The 16006-nt window shown below is 45.4% G+C and overlaps 1 protein-coding gene across 6 annotated transcripts in view; it reads right to left on the reverse strand.

The window, feature by feature from the left end:
- Positions 1-16006, reverse strand: part of DNMBP (dynamin binding protein) — a 120448-nt gene that overhangs the window by 8014 nt on the left and 96428 nt on the right. For 5 of the 6 annotated variants that reach the window (XM_035026996.1, XM_035026978.1, XM_035026970.1 and 2 more), the window contains 10 exons: positions 14880-15073; positions 13932-14031; positions 10522-10669; positions 9909-9926; positions 9370-9569; positions 7491-7621; positions 6424-6528; positions 2984-3112; positions 1205-1537; positions 384-563 (listed from right to left, as the gene is read on the reverse strand). In XM_035026996.1, coding sequence (XP_034882887.1) covers positions 384-563; positions 1205-1537; positions 2984-3112; positions 6424-6528; positions 7491-7621; positions 9370-9569; positions 9909-9926; positions 10522-10669; positions 13932-14031; positions 14880-15073 — 1538 coding nt within the window. The remainder of the gene's footprint in view (positions 1-383; positions 564-1204; positions 1538-2983; positions 3113-6423; positions 6529-7490; positions 7622-9369; positions 9570-9908; positions 9927-10521; positions 10670-13931; positions 14032-14879; positions 15074-16006) is intronic. The other variant, XM_035026987.1, reaches the window with a different exon arrangement.

Consider the following 16006-nt stretch of genomic DNA (forward strand, 5'->3'; position numbering starts at 1 on the left):
TAGCAGCCGTGATGCGCGGGAATACTGAGAGAAGGAGCCCGGGACAGATGAGGGAACTCCATGACCTTTATTCGGCATTATTATAAGATACTAAAACTCCTGTGAAGCTGCTCATCTGTGGACAGAGCTGGGTGCATCACTGGTAGCCATGATAGCTTATCTGTACGGTGCTCACCATGTGCCAGGTAATTTCTAAGTGCTTCACCATATGAACTCCTTTGAACCTGGTAAGAGCTCGATGATGTAAGCACGATACCGGGTCCTGGAGACGGCAGGAGGCTAAGCGGCCTGCCCGCGACACGGGGCAAGTCCCCCTCCGGGCCGGGCCTGAGCCGCCACAGTCCCCACTCTCCCCCAAGCCCCCCGTGCGGCCCCCCACTCACCAGCCCCAGCAGCGGCTTCCGGGCCGCCGGACGGTCCGCGGTCTTCCTCTCGAACGGCTTCCTGGCAGCCGGAAGCGACTCTGGGAAGAAGGTGAAAACCTGGAGCTGCTGCAGGACCCTGCTGTGCTCCTCATGGAAGACGGTGGTAAGGTTCCCCTCTCTGCCGGCGACTTTAAGTGACTGGAGTCGGCGGGCAGGGCAGAGAGAGAGAGGAGAGAGATGACGCAAGCCCGCAGGCCTGACGGGCGGCTCGGGCTCAGCTCCCTGTCCCCCAGCTCCCCGTTATGGGCGGGTTACTGGGCACGACCGCAGGCGGGCCACCCGGCAGGGGCGGGGCGGGGGGGAGCTGGGCTTAGAAGCCACAGGCACCGGCAAGGGACGGAGATTCGGAGGGGCTTGACCAAGGACCCATTTAATCTCTAGTGCGAAGAGTTTCTCAAGCAACCCAAATGCGCACTCCCAGAAAGACACCAGGAGAGCCTCGGAGACTCCTCCGCGGGGGCGGGGGGCGAAGGGGCGGCTGGAGGGAGGGGCGGAGGGACAGATGGAGGGATGGACGGGCAGAGGGACAGACGGAGGGTCGGGCGGAAGGTCAGCCGGACGGGTGGAGGGACACACGGAGGGTCGGCCAGAGGGACGATGGACAGATGGACTGACAGACGGAGGGACGGACGGGCGGAGGGGAAGACGGAGGGTCGGCCGGAGGGATGGACGGCCGGAGGGATGCACGGAGGGATGCACGGAGGGACAGACGGGCGGAGAGACGGGCAGAGGGGCAGATGGAGGGATGGACGAACAGAGGGACGGCCGGACACACGCACCGACAGCAGCGGCTTCAGCTGCTCCAGCGCCCGGCGCACGAAGTCGCAGTGGGCCTCGGCGTAGCCGTGTACGCAGTTGGTGAAGAGCCCCTGGGCGAACTGCTGGAACTTGGGCAGCTCGTCCAGCAGCTGCGCGTTCAGGGCCTCGTAGTTGTTCCGGGCCGACTGCAGCTCCTCCAGAGTCTTCTTGTCCTTTAGCTTCTCTGCCCGTTCCGTGCAGTTGTAGAAGTCCAGAAGCTTATCGAAGCGTTTCTGCACCAGCTTGTGGGGCCCTGTGAACATGCTCAGCAGCTGATTGAGGGGAGAGATGACAAGCCGCTCTGTCCTCTCCTTCTGTGGGGACAAGAAAATCACGTGGCTCAGTTGTCCCGTATCCCATATTTATGGTTTTTAATTGGGAAATAACAGACATAACATCAGGTTCAGGTGTACATACAACATAATGATTCAGTATTTGTATATATTGCAGAACCATCACCACGGTAAGTCCAGTGAACACCCGCACCCGTCACCGCATATATTTGTCCTTCTCTGAAATACCCTTCAGGCTGATTTGTGATACCCTGTACCACCTGCTTTGCTCCCAGCGCACAAGCTAAACCCATGCAGATCCAACGGCGTTCTACTTACCCAGCACCAGATGGACTCACACATCTTACGAAACTTCTCAATTTAAAACCTTCACCAATCATATGCACATGCCAAAGAGTCTGCAAAATATGCTGGGCTCACCTGAGCTCCATAGTTGATAATGGGACAGTTTGTCCGGTATCACCTCTTACGTGCACAGGTCTACATGGCTTGAGGTAGAGAAGCTTTTGTACACCCATAATACCTTTTCTAATCATAACTACTTGTTAACACCTGTTTCTACTTTTCAAAAGATTTTTCTCTTTGTTTTCTCTTTGTTTAGAAGGACAGACATTGAGGGGCAGGATACTGCCACATAAAGAACATAAATAGGTACTTGGTACATTACTTTTAGTAAGATGCTGTTGTTAGAACACCTGTAAGTTCCCCAAGTGTGAATAAATGCTTTCTTCAGCCTCAAGCCACCCAAAAATTTCCAAGAAACCTTCAAACCCCACTCATCTCTTTCTCCTCATCATCAAACAATTCCACATCTATGTTTAGAATTGCCAGAACAATTTGACCTTTAGTACTGTCTTTATAAGGAAGCACATGCCATCTCAAAGATCCATTGGTTAACTTCGAAACTACTAAATATTCCTTTCTAAGTTAGTACTCCTATAGTTGTTTTCTTTCATCAGAGTTGTCAACAGTGATACCAGATGAAATTTCCCAGTTTTCCTCTGTCTCTTCAAACTAGACTGATCACAAGCTATAAAAAATCTCTTTGAATAACAGAGGCCCAACCTGTCCTTTTAACCAATTAAAAGCCATTATTCTGAATATAAAACCCCAATATGGATAGAGCTAGAGGATGACTGGTATTCCTGATGCACATGGCAGGTCTTCTGTGGGATTAACTTTTCCACAACCTGGATGTCCGAGAACCCCAGGAAGAAGGCCACCCTATGAAAAGAGGGTGGAAGAAAGAGTCACTTATGGGGCGCCTGGGTGGCTCAGTTGGTTAAGCGACTGCCTTCGGCTCAGGTCATGATCCTGGAGTCCCGGGATCGAGTCCCGCATCGGGCTCCCTGCTCGGCGAGGAGCCTTCTTCTCCCTCTGACCCTCCCCCCTCTCATGTACTCTCTCTCATTCTCGCTCTCTCAAATAAATAAATAAATCTTTAAAAAAAAAAAGAGAGTCACTTACGAAATGTGTGAAGAGCTGGTCACTGATGTAGCGATGCACCTTCTCGAACTGCTCCAAGTCTCTGTGTCCCTTCTCCATGCACACGTCCCACATGCTCACGGCAGCCACCACTTTCACACACGCCGATTCCTAGAGCCGGTTAGAAACAAATGCAGTCAGACAGAACCTTCTAGCCGTCACCATTCATCCTGGATAGCAGAATGGGACAAAAGGGGCCCATAATTAAAAATTCTCTTTCTAGCGCAGTATTTTAGCTTTGAAATAAGCACATTCTCATAAACTAGGATTTATGAGGAACAGAGAAAAGCCTAAGACTCTTGCTTATAGAAAAAAATGGTGAGGGGTTTTATAGGCTCTTTAGCATTTCTTTATGTTCCTAATTTGAGTCAAGATGATTCCTGCAGGATGATGATAATGAGTGATCACCTCTCCTACAAGTGTCGGCTCATGCTGTCACCATCTCAAAGACAGCTGGCCACGACCCCCTTCCTGCACTCAGGCGCACCTGACTGCTCTGTCCTTTGTCACTGCAGACAACATAACTTACTAACGTTTGCACACTGTCTCTATCCCCTCCCGCAACCCCCTAATAACATGTAAACTCCCGGAGGGCAGGGATTTTTGTCTGTGTTGTTCGCTGACTCAATTATCATTTGCTGACTAAATGAATAAGTAAGTGAATGCACAGTAAACTCTTCTGGACGGATCCTGACAGGTTTTAAACCCCAGGCTGTTTTCTCTGGCTACTTAAACAACGCTGGGTTCTCACCTTCTTTAGTTTAAGTTAGGGGAATACCCATTATTTCGCTATTAATCCAAATAAAATCTAAAGGTACCCAAAACTCCATTCATATATTTCAAGGGCAAATGAAGTCCCTAAGCAAAATACATCAGTGCCTCATTCATTGGTTTGATTTTACGACATTTTATTTTATGACATTGGCAGATCTCTTGTCTTTAAGTCCTATGCCTGTATGTGTAGACATCGTGTTTTGTCAGAAGGATAAATTGTGTCATCTTCCTAATTCCTCCTGAGTGGAAGAATGAATGTGAAATGTGATGTCCTCTTATATTCTTTAAAAAAAAATGTCGTGAAGTCTCAAATAGTAGTCCACACATCAATGCAGATACCAAAGTACAGTCAATGTCCCTCAGCTTATGTTCTTGACAGCTCGCTCTCTCTCAGTGGATCCAGCTAATTTTATTTGGCAGGGCTTTTCACTTTATGTCAGTGATGAAACTGTTCAACATCTTCTTCCTTCATTTCTGGTTAGCTATCAGAACCAAACTGACCTGCCCATCAAATGGCTGTCCATGTTCCATTATGGCCCACGCACTACTGTGGCGATAGTCCTTTTAAGAGCTGGGGAGTCAGGTATATGCTTGCTACACATTTAGAAAACATGGGGAGAAAACACCCAATAGGAGGGTATCGAAAGTAGAGGAATTAATTGTAAGGGAATGTCCTAGACCAGGGAATACACTTGGGAGTTGTATCAACATTGTTTTTGCCAAATCTCTCACTTTAAGCCAATGTGCTCTTAAAAAGTTTTATAAACCCTAATTTTTACCTAATTATATACTTAAAACATGAAGGGAAAGAGTTTTGCTATTCAAGGGCATGTGGGAAATGTAGGGGGCATTTCAAATCATGGGGATTTTTTAATAAATTATGACAATTGGAAAAGCAGGTAAAAAAAAAAAAATCACACTGGATCCCTACCTCAATCTTATACACTAAATTCCAGCTAGATCAATGACTTCAACTTTAAAAAATGAAATAATAAAAATACTAAAACCTGGGAGATACTTATTACCTTGGAAGAGGAAAGACCTTTTTAAGTATAACATAGATCTAAGAAGCCATAAAAAAGTTCAGACCATGCAAACCTAAAAATTTTCTACACGAGGAAAACATTTAAGTAAACTCAAAAGTCAACAAACTGAGGGAGAAATAGTTGTAAACCATTATCATACACAAAGGGCTATTCTATTTTCTCCAACTATACAGAGGTACTACAGGTCAGTAAGAAAAAGATCATCAAATCAATAAATAAGCACCTCAAAATATAGACAAATCAACAGAAAAAGGAATATAATGACTTAAAGACAGGAAAATATCCTCAACTTCATTCATAAGGAATGCAAATTTAAACTACCTGCAAATAGCATTTTTAACCTATCTTGCAAAGAGGAGACATTTTGATTTTGGTAACACTGTGTGTTAGTAAGGGATGGGGAAATCATTTCATTCACTACTGATAGGGAGTCTTCCCTGGTACAATGTCTACATGCTGTATGATTTGGCTCAGCAAATCCAGTACTCTGGTCTTCAGATATACTCTCATAGATCAGAAAATGATGTATCTACAAGGATATTCTTGTGCCAATATATCTAATCGTTTGCCAACAACAAATAAATGTCCATCAATAGGGGACAAGTTAAGTATATTATGGCACATCCATATCATTACATACTGGTGCAATTGTTTAAAAAAAAAAAGAAAGTTCTGTGTGCAGAGGTATAGAATGACTTCCAAAATACTATTATGTGCAAAACCCAAGATGCTCAACAGTGTGTATCTCTCTCTCTCTCCCCCCCACACATACACACATACACACACGATTATCTCTGATGAGAGAAGAATCTGATAAATGCAGACTGTGTCTCTAGAAGGTGCCTAGGAGACGGGTTGGAGGAAGAATTATTTTCACTTTTTACTTATTCCTTTGGTACCTTTTGAATTTGTACCATTTTCCTTAATTTAAAAAAAAAATTTTTTTTTTTTTTTTTAAAAGCAGAGGATCTCTTTTTACGAAAACTGTCAGGAAGAGATTTTCATGTGTGAGGGACAGGAGTACATGATATGCTTACATAAACACCATTCTGTGACGCCCATGGGGGAAGGAGAGACCCAAACAGAAAGGAGTCTAGTCCCACCTCTGACTATGAAGCAAAAACCGCCTGACCTCCTCAGCCCCGCCAGCTCTCCAGACCTATTCACGGTTCTAACAACTTTAGAGGCCTTGCGTACAGCAACTAAATTTGATGGAAATTAACATTATTATGAGAAAGTGTGCCTCCAATGGGAACCATTATCGTATTATTCGATCTTTGAAATGATCTTTACAAACTGAACTGTGACAAGTGCTTCACGAATAACTGGACAGAGGAAACAGTAAGAAAAAGGTGATGGGAAGGTTGGTGACCACGGGAGGAAGGAAGGAGCCAGGCTGCTCTAGGATTCATTTGGAAGCTCATCTTCCAAATGCTGTCACCTCTTAAATAAACAACCGGACTCCCAGTAACAAGTATGTCAGGGCACAGTGGTCATCTGAGTCCAGATTATTCAACACCCATCCCATAATATGCTGACGAGCAGGAAAATGGACAGAATTACACCCTATGTGATTCTAAGCAGAGCGCTGCCTTCACTCACCCGGATATGCTGAAGGTAGAGAGACAGGTCCCGGATAAAAGATTTGATCAATCTTTCTTGCATTCGGAAGTTCTTTTCTGTTTCTTCAAATGCTTCATCTTTGATCTGTTCAAAATAAACAAGTGCTGTTAGCAGATCCGGATTCTCCCTCAATCTATCCTATTGGCAAAAGAATCTTACTTAAAAATACCTTTTGTCTAAATTTTAAGCCTTTGATGTTTCCCCAAATCATAATGAATTGAATTTAAACATCTCTATGTGACCTTGAAAGATCTCCAAAATACACCCGGGCTCTCTTGCCTTCACACCTTACTTGCTCTGCTCCTGATGGGAAGACATGCTTTGCTCTGGTCAGATGCTCTCTTCCTGTCCCCAGTGACCACCAGTGCCATGGCTCGAGCTGTCCCCTTGCCTGGTATGCCCTGTCCCTGTGCCAAACTACCCCCTTTCTTTGAGGCTTAGATTAAATCTCGTCAGCATGAAACTTGCTCTCATGCAACTCCTGTTTTCCTAAGTACTAGAGCATACAGAGAACAAACTGCAACACTTAGCAGCTGATTGTTTTCTAGCTGCTACTTCCCACTGACTACATACTGACTACAGGCTATAGAACGAAGCCTGGTGACTCCAGATCCACCCTCAGCAATTCGGATGTTTCCAAATTACTCAGTTTCACAGCCTTTACGTTTTTTCAATTTGTGGCATGTTGTGTCGAACTACGGTGATCTCTTAAATCCCTTCTAGCTTCATGTCTACGACTTGGTGTCCCCAGATACACCACAAGCTCCTCATGGGTGTCTGAAACCACAATAACTATTATTCGGTGACCAATTTGGCCTCCTGATTTGCCTCTGCACGCACTGTAAGCCGCTCACCATGGCAGGGTGGAGGGCTGGGAGGGGGGATTCCCATACATAGCAGCTGCCGGGTCCTGCATCCACCAGCTGGCAAACACCGAAAGAGGTACTAAGAGATGAATCATGCCAATCGATACCATGCAGGTTGCCCTGTGGAAACCCTAAAACGTTGCTGAAGATGTGCCAAACCTTCAAGGGTGGGAATCTCACCTGTGGAGCAAAGCCAGTGAGGTGCTTCAGGTGACTGCTAACGCGGTTGGATTTCTTGATGATGGAATGGATGTTCAGTTTGGAAATTTTCTCCATGAGGCTGTCTTCATCACCCTTTCGGTACTTGAGGACTAGAGAGTGAGTCAAGAAAGCCCTTCTCTGAGCATGGACAGACTACAAAATGAGCCACAAAATGAGATCAACAACCCAAACTAGAGGTAGTGCTCAGTTTCAATGAGCTTATAACTGAGTAGAGACAAAACATGAATGGAAATCACCATTATGGGCAGACAGGATACTTGACGAAGCACAGAGATGGCACAGACTGGAGGTGGTTAGGAGGAAAGGGAGCAGAGGGGTCAAGAGAAGAATCTAAGATTTGGAGTCCAGGAAACCTCTGAGCTCCATGCCCAGGTCTGTCATTTCATCAAGGTGTGGCCTTCCAGAAGTCACTTAACTCCTCTGAGCCTCATTTTCTTCTCCAATAAAATGTAGAGAGGAACACTACTTGCTTTATAAGACCATCTTATATGGTCTCGTGTACAAATGAGATATTTATATCCAATTGTCTCATATAGTAAAATGCTATACAGGAGTCGTGATCAACTACTGTGTCATATCTTAGGCACAATCTCTAGAAAAGTCAGGAGACATCAGAAGGGTCACAAGGACAAGACTGGGTGGCACTACAAAGGCACACTTTATTGTTACAGGAGATGAAGACATTATACTAGGAGACAAGAATCAGAGAGGGAGACAAACCATAAAAGACTCCTAACTATGGGAAACAAACTGAGGGTTGCTGGAGGGGTGGGGGGTGGGGGGACAGGGTAACTGGATGATGGGCATTAAGGAGGGCACGTGATGTGATGAGCACTGGGTGTTATATAAGACTGATGAATCACTGAACTGTACCTCTGAAACTAAAAATACACTATATATTAATTAACTGAATTTAAATTTTAAAAGGTGCCTGGGTGGCTCAGTCGGTTAAGTGTCTGCCTTCGGCTCAGGTCACGATCCTAGAGTCCTGGGATCGAGCCCCACATCAGGCTCCCCACTCAGCGGGGAGTCTGCTTCTCCCTCTGACCCTCCCCACCTTGTGCTCTCTCACTCCCTCTCTCTCAAATAAATAAAATCTTTAAGAAAAATAAATGAAAGAAATAAATTTAAAAGAGAGAGGGAGAAGAAAGGAGATAGGAACCAAGACAAAGGACTAAATGGCCTGAGGGCTTTAAGAGCACAGTCAACATAGCATACCAATGTGGGTGACGTGGTGGGTAGAAGGTACAGAAAGAGGTTATACTATATTACAGATTCTTTGAGGATGTGACTAACCAATCAATTTAGCATGGTTACCATGCTATACTGATCGAGGGTTCAAATTAGAGCCTCATAAGAGGTTTGATGAAAGAGAAAAGAAATGGTTCAGTTCAGTGCTGGGGGCGGGGCTCAGACCAGAGAGGAGTCACGTGACCCAGAGACTGGGCAAATGGGGGTTTTCTGAAAGAGGAGGAAAAGCCCTAACTTAAGTGGAGGTAGTAAAACATCCAACACGACATGCAGGAAAACAAGTCTAAGCACGGGTTGAAAAGGCTTCGAGCGGAGAAAGCAATCACCAGTGCCTGAATGAGCCACTCTGTATCCGTGGGAAAGACTCTCATTGCCACAAGTTTGATCACAGATGCCTTACTTCCAATATTCCACGGTTGTACTTTCATTATGTTATTGCTTGCTTTTTCCTACCCTATTTCCCCCCATTCTGCCACCGTTTCTACAGCAGAGCCCTATTACCCACCCTCTGTCTTGCCCTTCTCTGGTGAAGGCATAATTCTCTGGAGGGGGACAGCATTCTTTTCAGCAAGTATGCTTTTCTTACCCAGGTCCTTTCGACGTTTATATTCATTAATGTTCACGTTGATTTCCTTGACTGCAAGGACTGCACTGGTTAAGGGCCCTTTATCGGGGTGGGATTCTGGGGTGGAATTCAGCAACTCCATGAGTAGCAGTGGGTAGCGCATTACCCTCTGGACCGGTTTGATGAGGAAGGAGCCCAGGTTAATGTAATTTGTGCATCCCCTAACAGAGAAGGAAAAAGAGACTTTTAATCAAATGTCAGTAATATAGGGCCTATTGGTAATGTTTGTGATTCTTAAATATAGCTCTGTTCTCTCATCCTCCTTTCCAATTTCATTCATTCAGCAAATATTTTCTGGGCACCTAATAAATACCAGGTGCTGTTGTAGGTGCTAGGGATTTAGTAGAGGAAGGAGAGAGGCAACAAACATTGTAGCAAGTGTCACTTGGTGGTAAGCACTATGGAGAAAAATACAGCAAAGGAGGTCTACTTCTAGGCTTCTCTCTATTAGGGAAGAAAATAAAAGAAATGAGCATGTGCATCAAGGGCGAGGGACTTACCATTCTGTGTACAGGCTCCTACAGGGCAGCGAGCATGAAAAGAAAACAGACAGCTGCTTAGAGGTAATGCTAAATGCCGATTTTCACATTCTTCGCAGGATATAGTAGTTCTACTAATGCCTATCAGTTGGGCAGACAAATAAAATCACATGGGATAAAGGGAAATTATGAATATCTATGGAGGCATATCTAGTTCATTAAAAAGTTAGTAAGCCCCTAACTTCCCTATGATCTACTCAGACATATATTGTATCCTTATAACCTGCCTAAGTCCAGGAGAATCTCACCTGAAGGTCAAGAATAAGTGAATTGGGTCTTTTTACCTATGCTCTTATTTGTTTGGAGCAAACTATCTCCCTGACTCCTTCTTACCTGAAATGCTAATTTAATACTTTGTATCTACAGATATGAAGCGGGAAGCCACTGAAGATTTTCAAGGGAAAAGGCAGTATGATGAGAGAAGAGCAAGTTATATAACAGGACCTTTAATAACATATCATTTATGATTAAAATAAGATAGATGTCACAAGAAGTCTAGACCTATGCACGGACTGAGTTCTCAACGGCAGAATAAAGAATTATGATGGAAGTGCAGTGAGGTCAAAACTCCTACTTGAGATCTGCCAAGGAGTCCTGAAGATGCTTCTGGATCTTCTCATCCTTCTCGTAGATTTCCAGCAGTGAAATGGCCTCATCGTGATTCTGGCAGTAAACCTTGTATGTTCCCTCAAGCTCGTCCCGGTGATCGAGAAACACAGGCCCTTTAGAATATACGTAAACATACAGTGTTTTTAGTAACTTTCTTCTCAGTAGCTTCAACGTGAGGTAGATAACCAAACATTTATCAGTTAAATCCTATCACAAGAAATGATAATGAGACTAATTACCCAATTTATAATTTCCATGAAATAGCTCAGAATTATATTTATTTAAAGCAAAATTTAAGAGAACCATGTCATCACATATTTATTTTTCAGAGCCTCCCCCCCCCCCACCATACACACAGCTGGCCCCAGAAACCGCCTCCAGTCCCTTTCCAGTCAGGCAAAGGGGTCTGCAAGCGCTCCCCACAGAAGATCAGAAGCGTAAGGGCCCCTCACTCTCCAAGCCCCAGGGAAACCACAGTGAGGCAGCAGTTTCTAACCTTTTCTTTGTGCATGAATTAAATACACAGGACTATAAATGAAGTTTATTATATTAAAATACCTATAATATAAAAAAAACACAACAAATCTGTGACAGAGTAACATGTGTACTTCTTCTAAAGCATTAAACAGCAAAACGTAGCTATAAATCTAATAATCAGCCTAATGGCTCTTCCTCTGCTAATTCCTTGGTCCTTCCTGCTTCAGCTTGTACTACTGATCAAGGTCGGCTTGCCCTTGAGCTCCTCTCTTAAAACATGACCCCGCTCAGCGCTGCCCTACTAACCCTTCCTACAAGCGGCTCTGGGCAGAAACCCCCGCACGGAACCCAACTGCTCTGCTCCCCATGCGCTGACCTAGGGAACACTCTGTTTTTGCGTAGATCAGTTTTCATTTATATGAAATCTACATCTTTAATCACTGTTCCTTTCTGCGACAGAAACGGGACTTTTTTCACAAACATCCCACTCACGCTGCCCTCCCCAGGGCAGCCTCGCTTCTGCCTGTCCCCGCAGCTCAGCAGGCTCGGCGGCGCCCCGGGCTGGCTGCCTTCCTGACCTTCAGGACCACCCTGGGAGCCCTGACCACCAACGTCCCTATATCCGATACCCGCCTGCCATCTTCTCTCACGTTACTCCTTTGTACCCTTGCCCTACCGACATTCCCAGAACCTCCCAGAACTGTCGTGAGCATGCTGCTGCCATGCCCCCAGCTCTACATCAGTGACCAGCTAGCAAAGCGCCACCTAAATTTCCAGCGTTCTTCAAACTGGGGGTCACAACCCATAAATGGGTCATGCGATCTACTTTGTGGGTCACATTCAGCACTTTGGGGAAATAAAATGGCACAGAAAAGAAAATCTCAGGCAATGCTGGACACAGTCCAAGCACACACACACACACACACACACACACACGATGGGTCACGATGTAAAACAGATTTCTTTCTGTGAGATAGGTGTAAAATAATTTAAAATACTACGTACCCAGAGTCTCCTGGTGCTTTTTTCTCATCTCCTTACTCAGCCAAGCCCTGAGCACGTCCCATTCTCTCCTCCCTCACTAAATCCTGTCCTGCCTGCACTTAGAATCCTTCCCCAGTCAGACTACTAATGCGAGTTCCGCGCTGCTTTCGCCAGCACCCTGCATTATCCTGATTTTTTTGCTGAGTTATCCCCCTCTCCGTATACTTTTTCCATTTCTATTCCTGGCTCATAAAACTGCTTGGAAGGTACATTGTTAAGGGTTGGGGGGGAGGGGGAGAAGGCTTCGTGTAGAACAGTTTGAATAATTCCTTAACACTTGTGTGATTTAAAAAAAAAAATGGAGATGGGGGCCCGGGGTAGAGAAAATATGTATGTAATTTCTGGTATATAATAAACTCTCTGGAAGGCAACGGAAGAAAACTAATAGCCCTGGGTGCTTCTGGTTTGAAGAGCTGGTGGCTAGGGAATGGGTAAGAGCCTTTTCATTAAATAGTTCTTTGTAACTTTCTGTGTGCCAAGGGAATCTATTAAAAATAAGTTAAATTAGAACTATATTAAAATAAAAAACAAAGAAATATATTAAAATAAACTTGACCTCCCCAAACACTGCTTATGCAATTCATGCCCACCTGCCTTTTGCTAGTGGCTCGCCAAAGCTTTCCTGTGTCCGTTCCCCTCCCAGGTGAGTCAGGTAAACACTGCCTAGTGTAAGCCAACATCATGACCCCATTCTCCTTTTCAGTCATCAGCTTAGGCATATGCACGTGACCCAGTTCTGGCCAATGAGAAATAAAGAGAAAGCTGACAGGGGAGCACTGGGAAAGCTCTGTTCACTCTTAAATGACACAGGGTCACTTCTCCCTTCTGCTGGATGTTGTCATGTGTGTAGGGGGATGGCTAGAACTGCGGTAGCATCCTGTGACCATGATTCCAGGAAAACAGCAAAATGGTAGGATGTCCCTTCCCACGTTGTACCAGAGCTGGTCTGTGTGACCAACAGAATATGGCAGAAGTGACAGTGTGTCATATCCAGATCAGGTTAGAGAAGACACTGTGGGTCTCCCATCTTGAGCCTTCTGTCCCTCTTGGATCACTCACTGGGGAAAGCCAGCAGCCATGTCCTGAGGACAGTCCATGGAGACGCTCAAAGGCAAGGAACGAGGGCCTGAGGAGCTGAGTGGGCTTCCTCGGAAGTGGATCTGTGAGCCCCAGAGGATGGTAGTCCAGGCCAACAGCTTGACCCCCACCTCAGGAGAGATGCTGAGCCAGAGCTGCCCAGCTAAGCCACTCCTGGAGTCCTGGGCCACAGGCACTGTGGCATAATACATGTTTCTGATTTAAAGCTGCTAAGTTTTGGTATAATTTGTTACATGGCAATAGATAACTAATACAGTTCCTTTGTTGATTAAAAACAGGTGACTGTTTTTCAAACATTCTTAACAATGACCCACACGAGCGAAAACATTTTAAATCATGACTCAGTATACTTATATGTAGAGTTGACATGAGTGTGAAAAAGCTGTAGCTGTGCTTATTCTTTAGAGTACATTCTGATATTTTCTATTTTATTTTATTGAAAAAAGTATATACCGGGTGCAACTTGCTCTAGTGATCTCATGACCCACCAACAGGCTGCAACCTTCGGTCTGGAAAACTCACGCTATGCAACACCTAAAATCTCTTCTATTGCTAACATCCTGTGGCAACTCAAAGTAGGCTGTAGATAAAAGGAGAAGCAGACGGCCAAGTGACCTCTGAACTAAGTAGCTAGAACTTCCTTTTCCCACTTAGAACCAGCAAGGCTGCTTCACCCCTTACCTCCTACCCGTGAAGTTTAACAAAAAGTGGGGGGGGTGGGGAAGCCGCTTCTGAAGCAATGGCAGGAGCTCATACCTACAGCATCGCTGATTTCCAGATCAGCCAATAACTGCTTTGAGACCTTAATCACCATCTGCATATTTCCAAAAAGTCCTTCAAAGTCGATGTTTGGTATCTGAGAAAGGGAAACAAAACGTAAAGATGCATGGAAATGAAATTAATGGCATGCCATTCATACTAGGAACATCTCTTCAAGGATGGTACAAAACTGTTCAAAGTCAGCTTCACTCACTGTCACCAAGATTCCAGGAGAGAAGCATGCCAACATTATCTCTAGTGTCACTCTTTGTCCCTGATCCAATTACTCTCTGCTCGACCCCCTCCCCCACTACCTTAATAAAAGGACTGTTACCAGTCTGGTCTCGAATTATGTTGGGATACAAATTCCCACGCAGTACCCAAAATCCGATGGCAGTGCCCACTTCCTATACTAGTTCTTAGGAGTGAGTGTTCTGGAAGTACAAACCCAAGCCAGGCCCAGATGGTCTAGTAACAAGCAGTAAGGATAAATCCCCCCAGGAGGCTGTTAACCTTTTTCCCCTACCTCCAGCATCTAGACAAGTAGCCGGCACACACCTGACGGGCAGGGTTTCCTGAATAAACGCTGTACCGTCAGGTGCGAGAGCCACCGAACCCATCATCCCCGGACTTCATTATTAGGCCACCGTCCCAATGCCGTGACCACCCAGACTGCCTAGGAGTGTCTTTAGGAGCCACGGAAGCAGGACATGTCCTGGGAGCTACTGCAGCAAGTCTGGCAAGTTGACAGTAGTCTTGAGAAGTGACAGGACGCTGAAAGCTTAAGCTGATGACAGGCACATCAGGGCCCTGCAGTTAAGAGCAGCAGCCATACGGCGTTTATTTCAAACCAGTAACCCTTGCGGTGGACGCGCCCACACCCTAGCGCTCCAGGCTGGGGGAATCACGTTCTCGGTAAAGCGAACTTGCTCTCACAGCTCCCACCTGTGCCTGCTGCAGGGGCACCATGATGTGCTCGATGCACATTTCCAGATCCCGAATGTAGTCTCTTTCCGTCTGGAGGAGTTCTTCTATCACCTTGGCTCTTTTCTCCAGCATCCTCTGCTCTGGGTTTTCAGTGTACACGGACCCAGGAGGGGCCACGGGTGATGAAGACTGGGAGGAGAGCAGCGTCATTTCTAGAAGGGAAGAGAGAACTGGTCGGCGGCTCTGGGTGTGAAAGCAAGATTCTTCAACAGTTCAGGCTGAAAAGAACACATTCCTTGAGAACCAAAGTCTCGTCACTGTCAACCACCAGGAAATCCGATCACACGTCAGTTCTAATTACGAACAGATGAAGGGCTGAGAAAGCCGTTTCTGCAAAGAAAACTTCTGTCATCTGTGTGATAACATTTCTTGAACTTGTCCTAAAAAAGAATAGCTGGCCCATTTCAGGAGGACAAATCACTGTCCACAACCTCTTAGGGAAGAGGCTGAGAGAGGCACTGTTCTTACAAAGAATTGCTTTCACTTAATTAGGTAAAAAACCCAACGCATGAGGTCAGCAGCAGAAATACCAAGCTGCAAGTTAAACACTGATACAGCAATATTAAAAAGAATATTATGGGGGACATCACAGTGCCAACTAAGGAGAAGACGAGAGTTAGATAAGAATTACCTGAGAACTGGGTGACTACAGGGCCTACTGTGTTCCAGTCACTGTGATGGATGATGAAAATCCACAATGAAATATACAAAAATTATTTAGATTCTCCCTATTGAAACATTAGTAAAGACTTGGGCACCTTGTTATTTCAAATGCCCTAGAAGATACAAAGGTACTAGGAAGATGAAGTCCTTTTTTTTTTTTTTAAAGATTTTTATTTATTTATTTGACAGAGAGAGACACAGCGAGAGAGGGAACACAAGCAGGGGGAGTGGGAAAGGGAGAAGCAGGCTTCCCGCAGAGCAGGGAGCCCAATGCGGGGCTGGATCCCAGGGCCCTGGGACCACGACCTGAGCTGAAGGCAGAGGCTTAACGACTGAGCCACCCAGATGCCCCAAAGATGAAATTCTTTTTAAGGATATTATCAATCAAAAGAACCTCTGTAGAACCACACCGTATGATCTAA

This window comes from Mirounga leonina, unplaced genomic scaffold (genome assembly GCF_011800145.1).
Source record: "Mirounga leonina isolate KUSES-001 unplaced genomic scaffold, KU_Mleo_1.0 Mir_114, whole genome shotgun sequence".
Lineage (NCBI taxonomy): Eukaryota > Metazoa > Chordata > Mammalia > Carnivora > Phocidae > Mirounga > Mirounga leonina.